Here is a 20,237-nt window from a genome sequence, read left to right on the forward strand (position 1 = left end):
GGGCCTTAAGATAATGCCCACTTTCTCCAATGATTATTTATATATCATCAAGTACTGATTATATTGATGCCAAAACCAATCCAATATGTAACTACTACGTTGAATTTTGAACAACAGTTTTAAATGAAACCATTTTCGACTAAAAGTACACTTTTGAAACAGACTAAAGCATTTCAAAATACGCAATATGTGTAAATATTTGTGTTTTAACATCGATAACTGTTTGTTAACTACAAAATGGCATGCTTATTCTTATTCTTTTAGTTTGTTATTCGTGTGAACACTTCAATGTTCGAAGGGGATCATTTCCGTACATTTTCGCTGAATTTGGTAATTTCGATAACAGCACTTGGCTCGAGATTGTTATGTATAAACATCGATTTATATTCACAAACTCTAGACGTGTAATTGCTCTTTTCGAACAAATCAGCAGAACTTCAGAAAATGACATATTTGGTCCTCAGTAAGTTAAAAGTTTAGCCCACCCTTGTTTCTAAGGTAAAACACAATACAAATACGAAACAGACTATAGCTTAAAAACTGGATAATCAATATTTCATTTGCCACAAAAAAAAAAGGTTTCACATCAAATGTCAAGTACAATGACTGTTTTTGACACTTTTTGAGCACTATGATAAAGAAATGTCGATGCTGTATATATAGATTGAAATAAACAATTAATTTCCCCGTAGCCGACAATGGTAGATTTTTTCGAGATACAGACTTTAGAAAGTGGATTTTTTTAACGAAACCTTGCTTGAAACAAAGAAACGTTATTAGGACAGTATTTTTTGGTCCCAAAAATAAAGGTTCGCGTTGCTTTTCTTAGCGTATTTTGTACTTATCTCCCATGCCTATCAATTTTGCCCTTAAAAATACGTGTCTTGTCCTAGCGTTTAAAAGTCATCTCAGTGCCTTTAGGGCTACGGAATAATTTTTATTTTGCCTTTTGTATAAAGCAAAGTGCACGAAGTCTCTCAAAATAAAAAATTACGGGCGCACATATCGACCAATCAGGATTAGCCATACTCTTAATTCTGAATACCATGTCATGCTCATAAAATGGCTGCGCCCATAAAATCTAATGGTGTATTGTAACCTATACGGTATTTAATACTTTCTTGTATCGTGCAATTCATAGTGCGTTAGATGCACAAATATATATGCCACAAATAAATCATATTCAAAACATTCTTTTTTTTTTTTTAATTTATCATATTTTATTGAAATCTGTACATTTGTTAGTTTAAAACATCAAGTACCGGTACCTTATCCCGGCCTCGTTAACATTAGTAAATATCATATTCAAAACATTCTGGCATTGCTCTCTGAATTTTCTCAATTTTTTATCGGAGGTGACCCCAGTCGAATAATGTGAAGAAAAAAAATCTGTTTTTTTTAGTAAATGCGGTACTGCTAAAAAGGGCCTTAAGATAATGCCCACTCTCTCCAATGATTCTTTATATATCAGCAAGTACTGATTATATTGATACCAAAACCAATCCAATATGTAACTACTACGGTGAATTTTGAACAACAGTTTTAAATGAAACCATTTTCGACTAAAAGTACATTTTTGAAACAGACTAAATCATTTCAAAATACGCAATATGTGGAAATATTTATGTTTTAACATCAATAACTGTTTGTTCACAACAAAATAGCATGCTTATTCTTATTCTTTTAGTTTGTTATTCGGGTGAACACTTCAATGTTCGAAGGGGATCATTTCCGTACATTTTCGCTGAATTTGGTAATTTCGATAGTTTAGTTTAAACATATTTTATTGTTCCAAAAAGAGACAAATGGATTAGACACAAGTTTTTCAACTTAGTAACGTCTTCTCCAAAAAATTTCGATAACAGCACTTAGCTCGAGATTGTTATGTATAAACATCGATTTATATTCACAAACTCTAGACGTGTAATTGCTCTTTTCGAACAAATCAGCAGAACTTCAGAAAATGACATATTCGGTCCTCAGTAAGTCAAAAGTCGAGTCCACCCTTGTTTCTAAGGTAAAACACAATACAAATACGAAACAGACTATAGCTTAAAAACTGGATAATCAATATTTCATTTGTCACAATTAAAAAAAAAGGTTTCACATCAAATGTCAAGTAAAATGACTGTTTTTGACACTTTTTGAGCACTATGATAAAGAAATGTCGATGCTGTATACGGTATTTAATACTTTCTTGTATCGTGCAATTCATAGTGCGTTAGATGCACAAATATATATGCCACAAATAAATCATCTTCAAAACATTATGGAATTGCTCTCTGAATTTTCACAATTTTTTATCGGAGGTGACCCCAGTCGAAAAATGTGAAGAAAAAAAATCTGTTTTTTTAGTAAATGCGGTACTGCTAAAAAGGGCCTTAAGATAATGCCCACTTTCTCCAATGATTCTTTATATATCATCAAGTACTGATTATATTGATACCAAAACCAATCCAATATATAACTACTACGGTGAATTTTGAACAACAGTTTTAAATGAAACCATTTTCGACTAAAAGTACATTTTTGAAACAGACTAAAGCATTTCAAAATACGCAATATGTGTAAATTTGTGTGTTTTAACATCGATAACTGTTTGTTAACTACAAAATGGCATGTTTATTCTTATTCTTTTAGTTTGTTATTCGTGTGAACACTTCAATGTTCGAAGGGGATCATTTCCGTACATTTTCGCTGAATTTGGTAATTTCGATAACAGCACTTGGCTCGAGATTGTTATGTATAAACATCGATTTATATTCACAAACTCTAGACGTGTAATTGCTCTTTTCGAACATAACAGCAGAACTTCAGAAAATGACATATTCGGTCCTCAGTAAGTCAAAAGTCGAGCCCACCCTTGTTTCTAAGATAAAACACGATACAAATACGAAACAGACTATAGCTTAAAAACTGGATAATCAATATTTCATTTGTCCCAAAAAAATAAGGTTTCACATCAAATGTCAAGTAAAATGACTGTTTTTGACACTTTTTGAGCACTATGATAAAGAAATGTCGATGCTGTATACGGTTTTTAATACTTTCTTGTATCGTGCAATTCATAGTGCGTTAGATTCACAAATATATATGCCACAAATAAATCATCTTCAAAACATTCTGGCATTGCTCTCTGAATTTTCACAATTTTTTATCGGAGGTGACCCAAATCGAAAAATGTGAAGATAAAAAATCTGTTTTTTTAGTAAATGCGGTACTGCTAAAAAGGGCCTTAAAGGAGACCTGACATGAAATCGGGTTTTTGCTTTATTTTCCATATTTTGGCTTGAAATATGTTTGTGTAAAGGATTTTTCAACTACCTGTGACCAGTTTCGTATATATAGGTTAATTTGATTGATATCTCGTTGACCTGTTGAATATGCAAAAAATCATTGCGATAACGAGGCTCTCGAGCCTGTGACGTCACAGGCACTGTACGATAATTCTGACTGACAGCATCAATCACTCATCTCATCTTTAGAAAAAAAAATCAAATAACGTTTTTGTTTGACACTGACATACATGCAAACCAGCCATGGTGTATTGTGCAGCTTATGGGTGCAACAATGAGGCAAAAAAAGGCACTGGGATAAGTTTTTTCCGTTTCCCAACTGATGTTCAACTTCGGAAGGCGTGGATACATTTCTGCAGAAGGTGGAACTTTGTACCTGGACCAAATCATAGATTATGTTCGGCACATTTCTCCAAACAGAGTTTTACCAAAGACCCCGATTTAATGGCACAACTTGGAATTACATACAAGCTAACCCTACTACCCGACGCAAAGCCCGACGTACCTGTACCTGACACAGGTATCCAAGATGGCGAGAAGCTGAGCATCCCCATCAGAAGAGGTGCCTTTGAGAAACGCCGAAAGGCAGAGGTAAGTTTTATTTTTTGTCAGCCTCATTTTATATTTTCATGTCTTTATTATATATGTATATAAAGTCAGATAATTTTTAAGTCATTTAAAATTGACCGTGTTAAATTATTTAATCATTGCACACAGCTTCACTTATAATTTCGATTCAGGTCAATTACACGCCTCAGGTGTATGTACACGCGCCATTGATCAGCTGATCACGTTCTTCGCAGGTGGTCAAGCGGTTAATTAAATACATGTACCTGATTACAGAATTTTCACGATAAATATTTTACAGGTACGCGATTTTTCATCACACGTGGGAAAAGGTTAACAAGTTTTAAAGGGGTTTGTGTATTATAGTAAATCAATTCTAATTCATTGAAATATAACAGCTAGTAAACAGCTGTGTGTGCATTTATAAATAATAATATAACTATGTGAAATCAGTTTGGCAAATTTTCTTAAGTTGATATAATTAATATTATATTAAAAAAGAATTATAAAATAATAAAAAAAAAGTTAGTATAAGTTTTATAAATTTTTAATTGTTTAAAATCATAAAATATTAAATTTAAATGATGAACACTTTATATTTGTTTGTCTTCAAGTTCACATTTATGTTTATTCAATACATTAGCCATGTTAGCAACACTAATTTTGAAATTTATGTTACAGATTTTGCAAATGGCATATGATAGTCATGTGAGTGCACCGACTCCAAAGCAAAAAGACACAGCCACATCTGTCCAGTTGGATGACACAGAGGTTCTTCCATGTACTCCAATTGAAGGTGAAATGATACCACAGCCCAAGCCAGTGGAAACGCCTCAGCCCAAACCAGTTGAAACACCTCAGCCAAAGCCAGTGAAAACACCTTTCAAGCCTAGCACATCAATCAGGATGGTTAACAAAAAGCTACAAGTGAAATTACATCCACAACGTAGAACCAGGGGTCATCAGACAGACCAGAAGATAACAGGTGCTATGCCAGTCCAGACAAAGACTTTCAGTACAACAGCAACACAGACAGATGTCACCTTGTCACCCTGTATAGATGTAGAGAACCAAAGCGACAGCGATGATGAAGTTGCAGAACCTGAGGATAGTGACTCAGACTACAATCCAACAGATGATGAAATGAGGTATATTTATAAGTTGTATTGTTAAATTAATTTAGTGTATTACTATCAGTGAATATTTAATGAAATGGTTGCAAGGTTTAAAATATTTTTAAAAATCTTGAAAACATATAATTAATTGGTATGGCTGCCAATGAGACAGCTCTTTATACAAGAGACCTAAAGATGTAGAAATTAAGAATTAAACTAACGTCACAGTTCAGCCTTCAACAATAAGAAAACCCAACACTACAAAGTCAGAAGTCTATGTACGTAATAAACTATTTACATTTTATATATCAATTTAGGATATTCTCTCAGTCAAAAGGTCAAGGTACCATATGATATAAGTAGATCATATTCAACGTGTCCTCAGCCTGCATCATCTCTCAATATATTTTAAAACCAGTCAGTCCATATTTAACATTGTCAAACCTTCAATGAGCTAAACAGTTATCTAAAAATATTTTTTTTATTTTCCAGTTCTGATGATGATTCAGATACTGAGTCTGAAATGAACTACAAACTCAACTCCAAGGCTACCCCAGCTGAAGAAAAACAGTTCATGGTGAGTGAGTCAGCACTTTCTGAGCTCTTGTCTGTTTGCCGTTACTGCTCTGGTGAAGCTGTTGCCCTTATAAAGAATACCAAAGGTTCCATGGTTGTCACCAACACAGTCTGTTTGAAGGGGCATGTATCCATCTGGAAGAGCCAGTCTTGTCACAACAACTTACCATGGGGTAATCTGATGACAGCAACTGCCATCCTGTGTAGCGGGTCCAACTCCAGTAAAGTTCTACAGATGTTTTAACACCTCAACATGCAGACCATATCTTCAAGAACCTACAACAGACTACAGACTTTGTATATATCTCCATCTGCTTCTATGGCCTGGGATGCAGAGCAGACAGCACTTCTCACAGACCTGTATGACAAAGAAGTTATTGTTGGTGGGGATACAAGATGTGATTCTCCTGGCTATTCTGCAAAGTACGGATCATACACCATGATGGATTTGGAGAGCAGCAAGATTTTAGACTTCCAATTGGTACAGGTATGTTGAAATAAGATGAAATGATCAGTTCGGATAAAAAATTAAACTGTCGCTTAGTATTTTATTTTAAAAAAGACGATAACCTAAGAATCTGATAAAAGCATATCCTGGGTAAACACCAAATAAAGAGAGCATGCAAACAAAAAATGTATTTGTTATAAAAGAAGATACTTTATGTCCAATCATAAAGGGCATACACTTTATCTGAAGAAAGTGAGAAATTTACAAATTCTTTCAGTATAAAAAAAAATGATTTTTTTATTCTTATTTATGGTTGTGGCCAATAAATATATTTTTGTAAACATATTTTTAAACCAAAACAGTTCATGTTTTAAACGTACTTATTTTTTTTACAGTGCAACGAAGTGAAAGGCTCTGCTCATATGGAGTTGGAAGGTTTGAAGAGGTCCATCAGATACCTAGAGAACATGATGCACATCAAAATTAAAGATTTAGTCACAGACAGACATTCTTCAATAAAGAAGTTCATGCGCACTGAGCAAGACAGAACAAACCACCTGTTTGATGTGTGGCATGTAGCTAAAGGTAACTATAGCATAAAAAAGAAGATGTGGTATGATTGCCAATGAGACAACTATCTACAAAATGACACAGACATTGACAACTACAGGTCGACGTACAGTCTTCAACAATGAGCAAAGCCCATAATGCATAGTCAGATTTGTTGTTTATTTATTATTAGCCATGTACCGCCAACAATACTTATATAAAGTTTCAAATACTATGTACGAAAAAATTATTCATTTATTCAATTTAAAATTTGTACATAACCTTCAAAAATACAAACTCTCATTAATATTTTTCAAAATCTGCTTTTACATTATCCCTTTTATTTTGCAGGAATATCTAAGAAGCTTGAAGCTGCTGCAAAGAAGTCAGGTAGTAAGGACATTCGTCCATGGATCAAGTCCATAGTCAACCACATCTATTGGATATCATCTTCCAGTGGTACTAATGGAGACCTGAAGTTGGCAAAATGGCGGTCAATAGTAAACCACATCAGCAGCAAACATGAGCATACTTTATCCAAGATGTGAGCATCAGCCTGTCACAGTAGACCGGCAGTGCTTAAACGAAGGTAAAATATGTTCTCTTTATTCTCATAAATATAAAAAAGATGTGGTATGATTGCCAATAGGACAATTATCCACAAGAGACCAAATTACAGACATTTACAACTAAAGGTCACCGTACAGCTTCAACAATGTGCAAAGCCCATACTGCATAGTTAGCTATAAAAGGTCCCGATATGACAATAAAGCAATATCTTAAACTTGTTTCTTCATCAAAGTAATTTGATATGATACACATATATTAAAACAAGGCATATTTATGTACAAAAAATTTGAAATGAAATATTTAAAAATAATAAGAACATTGAATAGTGAATACAGTTAAATGATGAGCAAATGATATGTTATGTTTATTTGTAATTCATGTTTTAGGTTCAGTTCCATACAAGAGACTAAAGGACATTGTGGAAAGCAGGTACCTAATGGTAGATGTACCCAAGTTATCACCTGTTTACCAGACATACTCCTTGGAGGTGTTCCATTCCTTGGTGAACCACTTCTGCCCAAAAAGCACCCACTTCTTCTACCCAACAATGCTTGCAAGGTAATAATTGATAATATAAATTTTATAAAAATCAGAACATGTGGCATGATTGCCAATGAATACCCACTGGAAGCAAATAATATAAAAGTAACTATCTATATATATATTTCATTGTGCAGCCTTCAACAATAAGCAAAACCTGTACCCTATAGTAAGCTTTAAATTTGAATTGTATAACCAATGCATGCGACACTGTGTTCAATACAATAAGCAGTAACTGGATTAGAATTTGATAAAAACAACTGTGCAATGATAATTTTTTTAAAACAAATGTTGTACAAATGTACTTCCTTGCTAAATATTATACACACAATATACTAGTTGTGCAAATTTAAGAAATATTGTCAGACTAATTTATGTATTGATATTTACAGATTGAGTATTGCTGCTCTTCATTATAACGATAACAGTGGGAGACATCAAGCAACAACCAAGACTGGGGAACAGCGTTTCTTTTTTTTTTTTTTTTTTTTTTAAATTGATACTTGTTTATTCCAAATATTTCCTGTTTACAATTTCCTCAGTTGCCCAGGATGCAAACTGTGGATTCCCGTTTACATTTAAGCCAACTGTCCGGGAAGCAGGAGGTTGAAAAATGTGCACTATATTATCCGAAAAAAATAGTATACATGTAATAATACTTATATTCTTTTATATGACAATGAGTGAAAAAGGAATATCTTTATAGAATGTACTACTAGTGGTAAATAATATAACATTATAAAAACATAAACGAGTGCACCTATAAACCAGATTCACATAATATTTTAACATAATCGAGTGCATCTTTAAACCATGGATTACCGTAATCAATATAAATTAAAGAGATATACAAAAAAACAGACAACATGACTGCTATCTCCTGCAAGGTATGTACTTATAGTATGAAATTAATTAATGTGTTTATTTTCTCTTTGTCTAATGTATTAATTGATAAGTAACAGGGTACAGATTTCAGATGTGTTACCATGTATGATTTCCAAAGATTTAAAATATATGTCGAGGACATTTTTATCCCATCATATTTAATTTTGTTTCTTATTTTCCACACGGACCATTTTGTCAAAATAAAAAATAGATTTACAAGTAAATTTTGGTTCGAGTGACCACTGCTATCTCCCAAAAGCATAAACTGTTTTAAATTATCATCATCTAATTGAATATTCCATAATGTAAAAATATCTTTGATTTTACTAATGATTAATTTTGTTGTATTGCAATCGAAAAATAAATGTTGCAGATTTTCAGTATTATTTACAGTTTGGCAAATATGACATTTTCCGTTTGACAATTGCATTTTTTTAAGTCTACTTTCCGTATATATGATATTGTGAATGCATTTCCATTGAAATTCTTTTATTTTATTGGTGATTTTAACTTTTTTCAAATTGCCCCATACTATTTTCCAATTAATTTCGTGGCCATAAAATTCTTGCCATTTAAGTTGACATTTTGGATATATATTCTTATTAATCATGTCTCGAATATATTTTAGTTTTAATTCTTTTGGTTTGATTGTTTTCCCAGATCTGTCTAATATAACCATTTCATTAGAAAGTTTCATTTCTATGTTTGGTTTCTTATTAATTTCATTATCAATTTCTAATATTTGTAAGAAGTCAATTGGTATTGCACTTTTAATTCTTGAAAATTCCGATATGCAGTTTCTTTTATCTACAAGTTTTTCAAATATAGAACAACAACTGTTAAATTTGTTGGTTTCTACATTCCATATGTCTTTGATATATTTCATGTTACTATTTAGAAAGGAAGAAAAAAACAATGGCTTATTTTGAAATGAAATTTTTGAATTACCAAATAGTCTCATATTAAGTACCTCGTTCTTAGTTTTGGGATTATCTCCAATTTTTAGAAAATTAGACCATGTAAAAATCATTTTCTGATAAAATAAAGGAATATTTTTAATATTTAGTCCTTTAATATTTGAACATTTACATAAAAAATACTGATCATTATACTTGTTGTCAAAGTGTCGAAGCCAATACTTGCCAATCGCATTCCAGCTTTCTAATGGTTCATGGAGAATGCGATAAAGAGACTTTATTTGTTTACTTCTAATGAATAAGTCTATACTAATCATGCCCATTCCGCCCTTTGTTATATCAAGACAACAAACCTGTCTTTCTATTTGGTTAACTTTCCCATCCCATATAAAATTCCAAATAATATTGTTTATTTCTTTTGAATATTTTTCAAGAATTCCCCGCATTTCAATTTCATAACTACACATGGGCAATATGAAATTTTTTACAATTAAGGTTTTACCACTAAATGAAAGTTTCCTGCTTTTCCAAACGTGGACACAGTTTTTAATCTTTTCTATTATACTTTGCCATATAGCATCATTATCAATTTCATATCCGTGATTTACTCCGAGGGTTTTTACACTACCTGTGATCCATTTAATTTTATTAAATTTTAGTTTTTTCCTTTTAAGAGATCCTATAAGTAAACCTTTGGTTTTATCAAAATTAATTTTAGATCCCGAAGCTTTTTCGTATAGCGTTAGGACATCAAAAGATTTTTCTACTGATTTCTCATTTTTGTTAAAAAGCTGAGTGTCATCAGCAAACATGCATAATTTAGTTTCTATACTTTTACCCCCCTCACCAGGTATTTGAATCCCTTCAATTTCCTTGTTACCTCGTATTGCACATGCCATTGGTTCTGCTTGCAAAATATATATAAGGGGTGCTATTGGACAGCCCTGTCTGGCCGAACGTGTTATCGAAAAATATTTTGAAACATGTCCATTTGTTTTTATACAAGTAATAGCATCATAGAGTAACATTTTTATCCATTGTCTAAATTTCCCCCCAAAATTAAACTTTTCTAATACAAAATCCACCCATTCCCATTCAACTCTATCAAAAGCTTTTTGTTGATCAAGAAATATTATTATTCCATCTTCATCTTCGTTGTCAATATAGTCTATTATATCTTGAATTAATCTGTTAGCATCACTAATGTTTCTTCCTTTTACAAACCCTTTTTGATCTGAATGTATTATTTTTGGTAAGACTTTTTTCAGTCTCATTGCAAGAAGTTTTGCTATGATTTTGTAATCGGTGTTAAGTAATGTAAGAGGTCTCCAATTTTTAATATTTTCCCTTTCACCACCCTTATGTAATAACGTAAGAACCCCTTTATGTTGTGATTTACTTAAGACATTTTTATCAAATATTTCTTGAAGGAGTGTGAAAAAATCATTTTTTATTATATCCCAATACAGTATGTAAAATTCAGATATAATGCCATCCTCACCTGGTGATTTGTTAGTCTTGAGATCTTTGAGCACTTTTTCTAATTCTTCCATATTTATATTACTATCAAGCATCTCCTTATCGTCCGAACTTACCTTATTTTCAATAAATTGGCAAAGCTTTTCACCGCTATTTTTGTCCCACCCTTCAGCCGTAAAGAGTGTGGAATAGAAATTTACTTGTTCTTTTAATATCGAATCAATATCATATTTATACTCACCCGTTTTTGTTTTTATACGATTCCATAACTTGTTTTGGCCATTTTTCTTTTCTAAACTAAAAAAATATTTCGTTGATTTTTCACCTTCTTCTGACCATTTAATTTTTGCCCTAATTTTCGCAGATTCTGTAAAATTTGTATAAATATCCTTAATTTCGCTTTCAATTTCGGTTATTCTAGAATTGGTGATACTTGTTTTTTCCTCTACTAATTTTAATCCTTCGAGTTGTTTTTCAAGTTTTTTAATGTGATTGTTATTATATACTCGATTTAGTGTTTTACTTACATCAATTGTTAGAAATTTTATTTTACTTTTGGTAATATCCCACCATTCTTGTATATCATTATATTTGTCTTTACTATTTTTCCATCCTTCCCAAAAGATTTTAAAAGCATTTGAAAAACTGCTCAGATTTAATTGTATTTAAGTTCATAATCCACATACCCGGCCCTCTTTCTATATCATCTAACTTAATTTTTGATGTAACTATTTCGTGATCACTAAATGGGAAATGAGATATACGAGTGTTAAATATTTTACTATTCAAAGATTTGCTGCAGAAAATAAAATCTATACGAGACTTAGAGTTTCCTCTCTGAAACGTATAACGTTTTGTATCTGGAAATCGAGATCTCCATATATCATCTAATTCATATCTCAATAAAAGATTTTTTAATTCAATTGTACCGACGTCATTATTTTGATGTGATGGCATTCTGTCTATTTTTTTGTCTAAAGTACAATTAAAGTCTCCTAATAATACGGTGTAGTGTTCAACGCTATCATCGTCATACACTTTATTTAAGTTGCGCAAATTTTCGTAAAAAGTCTTTCTATCGGAACAGCGTTTCAGTATGTGTTACCCAAAGGCTAAAAAGGGTACTGAGGCAGTGGTCAAGCCAAAGAAGACTGCACCAACATTTGGTAAGTATTTAAATAACATTATTGGAAACTTTACTGCGCCAGATATCCATTTGTAAATTTAAAGTACCTTCAGAAGTACACTGTTTGATGAGATTTTAAAAACAGTTTTAAACCAGGACAGTGAATCCATTAATTGTTTATTCATAGTAATATTTATTTTTTTCAGTCTATGTGACCCTCATCAAACAGGCTGTTGTAGAGAGAAGACGAGAAGAGGACACATCATATACATCTGCTTCTGATGATGTGAGTGTTTACAACAATCACCATCCAGATCACATGACATCAACATTCAACCCGTTCAGGAAGAATGACCTTATTCAAAGACACAGATCACGATTTCAAAGACAGTAAATAATGACCAAACCTCTTTTCCAAACAAAAAAAGTAAAAAACAATTTGTATTCAAATTTTAAAACTTAATAGTTGAACACATGAATTTGTCAAACAACTGCATATTTAAAACTAGAATATGTCTCTGATGGGAAAGTATCTCTTATTTTTTTCACCACACATGCTGGTAATATCTTTCTGTTGTGTCGTCCTAGTCTATGCCAAATCCATTGAACAAAACGTCTGTATGCCATGAAGCGGTACCTCCTGTAGATAGAAGTTTCATGTTAAAACAAACGATTGTTATAATCAAGCATGATAATTGTAAATATGAAATTGTTGCATAAATAAAATTATGATTTTATTTGTATATATGAATGTTGCATTAATAAAATTGAGATTTTATTTGTATATATGAATGTTGCATTAATAAAATATTATTTGTATTAATTGTATATAACTTTTATTATGACGCATGTTAATAAATTTGTCAAAACTAACATTGTTTTCCAATTGACTGTTAAAGAGTTATACTTCTATAGTCTGATGGAATTTGTCTTCTTGGATTCTGTCAGGTGAATGAATAATTTACGGAGATTTATGCATAATGAAATCTAATCTAATTGAAAATGAGATGTGGTACAGTCGGACAACCGGAAGCCTCTGAGTAGGAATATCTTAATCATAAGTGTCCGTCAGACAAGTTGCAATGGCCGCCAATTTTGGTGTTATTTTTGAAAGACCGTTTTCATTAAATTTCAATGATAAATTTCAAATTTATTTAAGTTTTCAGATGGTATTCAATACAAGTTATTGCTATTCTTTAATTTATTTGATAAAAAAGGGCAGATGGATTGAATAATACGACAATAATCAACTTTTTCAGTGTAAATTTTCAAGCTCAAAAATTGTCATTTTTTCCTTTATGTGAAAAATCGAAGCGAGAAAGTTCCGAGAGACACCTTACGATTGCTATATTCTTATAACTGAGAGTTTCCGCTTTAAAATGTGCCCTCATTTGTGAAAATCGGCAAATGAACATTTTTTTGTACCTATTTTGAAGATTGGGTTTTTTGCTCGGAAACCCGGATTTTTACCCTGAAAGCGTTTTTTGCTTACACATAATTCATCGTTTCCTTTATTATGTCCCTTGTTTTTTCACCGGACAATTCAAGTTTACATAGCATCACTAAGTGTTTTCAACTCTTAAATTCGTCACTAGTAGAAAATATTAATGTTGAACGTGTCGGTGATACTGAACAGAGTAGACTAGAGTATCACCCGAACGTGTTACTATTAATTACTCGCATAATTTGATTTGTAATACATGAATAGCGTCTGTCAAACCATGGGCTTCATATCGATAGTAAACAACTTCAAGGCAAACAATAACAAGCTTAAACCCTGTGGCTGTGGTCAAACAAATATATGCACTAACTTGACAGATTGTTGGCTTAACACTATATATATATAACTATCACGCTATCAGTAAGGACCAAGTGTTACTGTGTAAGGTCCCTGCATGTTATAAACTTTGATGATTTTCAATGCAAATTTTTTTTACACAAAATGAAACCAGCAGCCAGATAAACTGATATTTATAAGTCATCATAAATTGACCCATGAGCAAGTAAGATGCTAAAAATACTTAGGACATGTAGAACTAACATATTTAGAAAATGCCACTTCTTCTTCGCTGCTTCTTCTTCATTCATATAAGAGTAGTCATGGGTTCCTGACAAAACAAAACTTGGCTTCACATAAATAAGAAGATGTGGTATGAGTGTCAATGAGACAAACCCTCCATCAAAATCACAATGTATAAAAAAGTACGGCCTTCAACACTGAGCATTAGCTCACACCGAACAGTAAGCTATAAATGGCCCCAAAATTACCATTGTAAACATACACAATTTAAACAGGAAAACCAACGGTCTAATTTATTTGCTAAACAAGAAAAATCTATGCAAGAAACCAACAAATGACAACCGCTGAACAACAGGCTCAGGTACATGTAATAAATGCAGTTGGTTTGCTGCTTTAACTGGTGCCAACCTTCACCCAAGCCCGAGACATTGGGGTAACAATACAACATTGTAGTATGATAATATAAAAATCGACCACTTTATATGGACCACTCAAATTAAGCTTGTTGAGAAGGATCTTAAACATGCACAGGACGTGGTACTCTCTGCAACAGGAGGGTTATATGGGTGTAGAATAAGGCCAAATCTTTTTTCTTTTACCTTTTTTTTTACATTGAGTCTATGAGAAAGAAATTCTGACTTTAACAGTGCTTATTGAAAAATGACAAAAAAAAACCACTTTAAGGTAGGCTATTTCTAAGCTATAATGAGGGAAATAGAAATGTAGAAAACACACATATTTTTTCATTTAGCCTAATCTGTTGATTGTTGCCATATAAATCTTTCAGAAGTCTTTTTTAAGTAAAAAGCTCATTTATAACAGACATTTTACATTTTTCATCAACTCCATAATAAATTCAAATTTAAACCAGTCGGTTTAAGAACTTTTATAGCTGGCTATCTGATATGACTATGTTCCATGTTGAAGGCTGTAATGTAACCTATAATTGCTTAAACATGTTAAATGGAGAGCATTATAGCTTGGTTGACTCATTGTAACTCATTTCAAAATATGCAACTGAAATAAATTTACCGAAACTTTGCATTAAGTAGAGTTTGAAAATTTAATATGGACAAAATTCTAGTTTATATTTTTATAAATAAGAAGATGTAGTATGAGTGCCAATAAAGTCATAATAGTTATGACCATAAACATAAAGTTTCAACCATTAACAATTAAATTGTTATCAAAAATACATTTGCACATGCATGTATAACAATAATGAAGCTATGTTGATGCCTGCTTACAAATATTATTGATTTGCCCTTTCCAACTCTTCAATCAGCACATGATAAATACCAATCTTTCAAGTTTTAACAAATATTCAACAGGTATCCTGACAGGACTGTTATTTCTCAACTTCAATCATTGTTTGTATTATGTACTTATCTCATTTGTTTTGCTAAACTTGTATACATTAACCAGCACATTTTAAAATAATGCATTTATCTGATACAGCATGCATGTATGCATTTAATATATTTATTTCTTTGCAGCAATAATTAATAAGCTTGCTTTTCCTAAATCTGTATTCAATTTTTGACATATACACATTAACTTACTTTCCTTATTCTGCATTTTATTTTGATATTTACACATTAGCTTGCTTTCCTAAATCTGCATTCTATTTTGATGTTTACACATTAGCTTGCTTTCCTTAATCTGCAATATATTTATTATGCTTTTCTTTAGTATATGCACCTTCTGATCCTTAACCACCCCCTGTAGTATGCTAGTTAGTTTAGAACATAACTGCATGGTGGATGTTGTACAGTGCTTTATAACATATGGATCTCTAACCAGTTCCTCCAAGCACTATGGACACTGGGGGTTCTAACTAGTACTACACAAATATGTACAAGTATATTTATTCATATATTTCTGAAGATGTAGGACTCAGGACTGAGAACAGACTGAGCTCAGTACAATTAATAAATCTTTATTTTGTCAAGTGTATCAATATCTGTCAATTTAAAAAAAATAATTTTAAGAATTAAACAACTTATTTATAGGCCTTAAAATATAAGATTTTACTTTTTATTTTATCCATTGGAAGATTTTCACAAATTTTATTAATGATAAAAAATTCTGTTGACTTACAAATAAGAGTTGGTGCGGGGCCACTAGGCAATTTATCCACTTTGGCAACCAGCCGCACAATTTTAAGCCTAGGCAGGGAATCGAACCCTGATACACCAACAACTTATTTATAGGCCGTAAAATTTTATATTGATTTTCTGAATCTAAACAACTTAATTTGATTTTAAAATAAAGTTTGTGATCTTCCAAACAGAAGCTTTACTTTGAGAAGAAATTGTTTGAAAATGTACAAGCCAAAAGTTTGTCCTTCTTATGAACTAAAAAGCATTTTGAATATTAAACTCATCTTGAGAAAAATGTTTTTCTGTGTTGATTTAGAGGAAATAATAATATTTTACAATATTTTACATCAATTATTGTTCGGGTGATTTTTTTTTCTGCTTAAAATTTCAATCAATTTTAATACTTTAATCTAAAAAAAATGCCCAAATTTGTGAGAGAAAAAAATATTTAAAGGAAAATAAATTCTACAGTACAGAAGTAAAATGGATTTGTGCACTTTTACATTTTTAGGTCGAAGAAGAATAGTAAATACATCATAATTATGGCTAGATGGTTTCAGTCTTTTACCTCTCCTTTACATCAACTATTCTAATTTATCATTTAAAGGGCAACAACTCCTATAAAGGGTTTATTAGCATTTCAGTAAAACTTTTGTAAATGCTGTCACTAATATTTTTTTATTACAATTTCAAGTCATGTATTAAAAAATATTTTTTTAAATCAATAGGCAAACCTATCTTGCAAATTATAACATAATGACAGTTATTTATTTTGAAATCCTAAAAATTATTTTTGTAAGATCTTACTTTGCTATTTTTTACCAGTATTTGGATTTATATGTGGTTTATGAGTTAGAATTAAAACCTATGAAGTTTTAAATTGAATAACTTCTATTATTGTTAATGTGTCTGCATTAAACCCTCTTTTTGGGATTTTAAATGAAACACGTCCACCGGTTTTATTGGTGAATTCACTGAACATTCATGTACAGCGCCCTCTAGCGACCCACCACGAGCATATAATTTAAAATTTCATGATCAAATATATTCAATTTATCAAAAGCTCTGTTGTAATTATTTTCCATACTCGTAATGACTCTTGAGCAGAACTCGTGTTACCCAGTGTTAGACCCCCCTCCCCCCCAATAAAAGAGGAAGAAAACAAGTTTCTCTTCACAAAAATTCTATTTTAGAAATGTAGCATGGATATTGGGAAGTTTTTTTATTTATTGGTTCTTAAAATATTAAACCAGTACATTTAAATGTTTTGTTTTTACAAAATATATTACTTAATAATTTAGAGTAAATCATGCAACAACCTTACGCTATATCCTGATTTGGCAAATACATGTTACTTATGAATTTTTTCATACATTGCCATGAAATTATTTACATTTTTTTCCCTTTCAAATAAATTTAGGGGTAATTTATCTTATTTTAGTATTTGTTTGTACATGGAGATATACATACACTGTATAAGCATTTTAAATGTGTGCACTGGACTTTCACAGAGTTTTGCCCCTGGCTTAAAAATAAAAATATAAACAAGCTTCAAAAGTACAATCTACCCAAAAAGCCAGACTAGGAAGAGCACTTAAACTTAAGAAACAAAATCATGCACATTACCTATATAAAGTGAAATTTTAGCTCTTAAAATGGTACATTGTTTGAAATCTTAATTAGTTCAAAGTTCTTTTTTTTTAAAGTGTTAAAAAACTAACAAAAAGTTGACATATTAAAAATATTAAAATCTTCATATGCGGTTAACCTTATAATATATGCAATAAATGTTTTGAAGACATGAACTTGTTCTTAAACATTACTTTCAAAAATGTGTTTTGTAGTATTAAAGGAATTAGGAAAAACTCAATTTCATAAAAGATCATATAACTACTTTCAAAAATGACAAAAATAAATTTCAAAACAGATTATCTTTGTAAATTAAGTTTTAAAATTATAAATCTTCCTGGAGACATCAAATATTTAAAAAATAGTACTTTTAATTTATTTTTTTATTGATCTTTCTAATTAACAATTGCCTGAAAATTTGTGTGTTTGAAATAATTAATTACTTGTCTGTTGCTTAAATGATGCTACAGATATCATGAACAGTCAAATGTCCAACCCTATGTACAACATATCAGGATACTGTGTGCAGATTAATAGTAAATAATTTTGAATTTGAAAATAAATTAATAAACTACCAATATCATAATAGATCACATGACCAACCCTATGGACAACCTATCATGATATTGTTTGTAGGATTTCTTTCTAAAATAAGCCATTTCAATTTTCAACAGTATTACAGCACAAGTACAATATTGCAAAATAAATAAAATATCTGTTATTTGAAATACTTAAAAATAAAATATATAAAAATGTTTCATTTGATTCAAAAGACTGGAAAAAAGATGTAACTTTTTGTGATGTTTTATGGTTTATACATGTATAGTCAGTATTACCATAAGTAAAAGTCTCACCTGGTAGGACAACAAGTCTTTCGTCTAGATTTAAGGAAATACTTTGTGGTTTCGGCTCTACTAGCTGAACTGATGTCCCATCAAATCCACGGTGCACATCAGTAGACTTTACTGCAGCATAACTAGATCTTTTATTGACATTATCAATTGAAGCAATTGTAAGTGTTGATGGTATTTTGTCAACAGGCTTATTTACCTTATTTTCAACTACCATTGTTTGATTGCGTTCCAAAGTTTGTTTTGAAACACAGATACCAAATTTGTTAAGAATATTAATGCAATCACTGGAAGATGTGGTGAACTTATCAATTATATCAGAAATGATTAATTGGAAAGTATTGCATTTTGTATCAAACTTGAACAGTAATGAAAACAATATGTTAATTAGTTTAAAATCAATATTTTCAAAAGTTTTATCTACTTCTGCAGCAGATTTAAATTTATTAGATGATGTTAGAGATGTAATAAATTCCCAAAGATCAGGAGGACAACTATTTTTCACAATGTCAACCAATTTAGCATCATCTACAGTTTTAAAGTCAAAATTCAAATGTTTTATGCAGTCTTTAATCATTTGTTTAAGAATTACACAGGCTTTTTCAAGTGTATTATCATTTCCCTGTTTAGACTGACAACTGACAACTTCTGACTTTGCATTACATAACTTCTCTTTTTGGTGTCCTTGAAGTGCCAAGACTAAGCATCTGCGGTCCTCAACTCCATGCAGTTTCACCATAGTACCAATTTTATCGATTTTGTCTGTGTCAATGTTTGAACTGAAAATTAACTGTAGTTTGTCAAGTATAAATCTGGTCTGGTTTTGTCTCAGATTTGATGAAAAACAACCTCCAAACTCTTGAAACTTGTCAACAATTTCTGAAAGAAGCAAAGCTTTGTCCTGCATTAATTCAGTACACACAAATTTGATAAGTTCATTTAAAGCAAGTTTATTGATAGCTGGTATATCAATATCTAAAGTACCACTTACTGCTTGCTTCAAAATTAATGATACATACTCTCTAGGACTAACACATTCTACCTTTTTATCATGTTGCTGTTGGCCTGTATATCTGTAAAGAATTGAATGACATTTTTTGCATATTATATCACCTCTTGACAATATTTTGTCAGTTGTGCCTTGTTGATACATATATTGCTGCAAATAAATTTGGTCAAAATTAGCATAATATTTCTTGAATAATGATAAATTGCACATTTTACATTTAGCTTTACAACTTTTATAATAATTGTATGCTTTTAAGTAATGGCCATCACAAAGAAATATGGATTCAATTTGAGCTTCCTGAAGACTGACTGAAAAGCAAGTGTTTAATTCATCAGTATCTAATGGTGAATTTCTTGTTACAAATGTATTTGTACAGGAGTTGCACAGAGCAAGTGCACATTCCAGTTTTGGTTTTTTGGCAGTCTGTAAGCTTTCCTCTGCCAGAGCTTTATGTGAAAAATTCCTATTAAGTTTTAACATACATGACTTGCATATGCAGTCTTTTTCACTTATTTTGTGTTTAGATTTAACAAAGTCAACAAATTCTAATTGATAAGA

The 20,237-nt window shown here is 31.3% G+C and overlaps 2 protein-coding genes across 2 annotated transcripts; both read left to right on the forward strand.

Annotated features, from left to right (window-relative positions):
• Nucleotides 1-3,293: 3,293 nt before the first annotated feature.
• Nucleotides 3,294-5,798, forward strand: LOC139502042 (uncharacterized). Its single transcript, XM_071291362.1, has 3 exons — nucleotides 3,294-3,887; nucleotides 4,545-5,011; nucleotides 5,471-5,798. The coding sequence occupies exons 1-3, from the start codon at nucleotides 3,540-3,542 to the stop codon at nucleotides 5,796-5,798; spliced, it is 1,143 nt and encodes a 380-aa protein (XP_071147463.1). The 5' UTR covers nucleotides 3,294-3,539.
• A 9-nt stretch (nucleotides 5,799-5,807) lies between these two features.
• Nucleotides 5,808-12,462, forward strand: LOC139500567 (uncharacterized). The gene is made up of 7 exons (XM_071289317.1): nucleotides 5,808-6,041; nucleotides 6,398-6,587; nucleotides 6,903-7,095; nucleotides 7,180-7,184; nucleotides 7,508-7,679; nucleotides 8,054-8,127; nucleotides 12,275-12,462. The coding sequence occupies exons 1-7, from the start codon at nucleotides 5,808-5,810 to the stop codon at nucleotides 12,460-12,462; spliced, it is 1,056 nt and encodes a 351-aa protein (XP_071145418.1).
• Nucleotides 12,463-20,237: the final 7,775 nt, after the last annotated feature.

This window comes from Mytilus edulis, chromosome 13 (genome assembly GCF_963676685.1).
Source record: "Mytilus edulis chromosome 13, xbMytEdul2.2, whole genome shotgun sequence".
Taxonomy (NCBI): domain Eukaryota; kingdom Metazoa; phylum Mollusca; class Bivalvia; order Mytilida; family Mytilidae; genus Mytilus; species Mytilus edulis.

Excerpts from the sequence above, each read along its gene's own strand:
- LOC139502042 (XM_071291362.1), top strand. The coding sequence starts at position 3,540 with ATGGTGTATTGTGCAGCTTATGGGTGCAACAATGAGGCAAAAAAAGGC. Across the intron at positions 3,888-4,544 it reads AGAAACGCCGAAAGGCAGAG|ATTTTGCAAATGGCATATGA; the intron begins GTAAGTTTTATT and ends TTTATGTTACAG. Across the intron at positions 5,012-5,470 it reads CCAACAGATGATGAAATGAG|TTCTGATGATGATTCAGATA; the intron begins GTATATTTATAA and ends TTTATTTTCCAG.
- LOC139500567 (XM_071289317.1), top strand. The coding sequence starts at position 5,808 with ATGCAGACCATATCTTCAAGAACCTACAACAGACTACAGACTTTGTAT. Across the intron at positions 6,042-6,397 it reads TAGACTTCCAATTGGTACAG|TGCAACGAAGTGAAAGGCTC; the intron begins GTATGTTGAAAT and ends TTTTTTTTACAG. Across the intron at positions 6,588-6,902 it reads TGTGTGGCATGTAGCTAAAG|GAATATCTAAGAAGCTTGAA; the intron begins GTAACTATAGCA and ends TTTATTTTGCAG.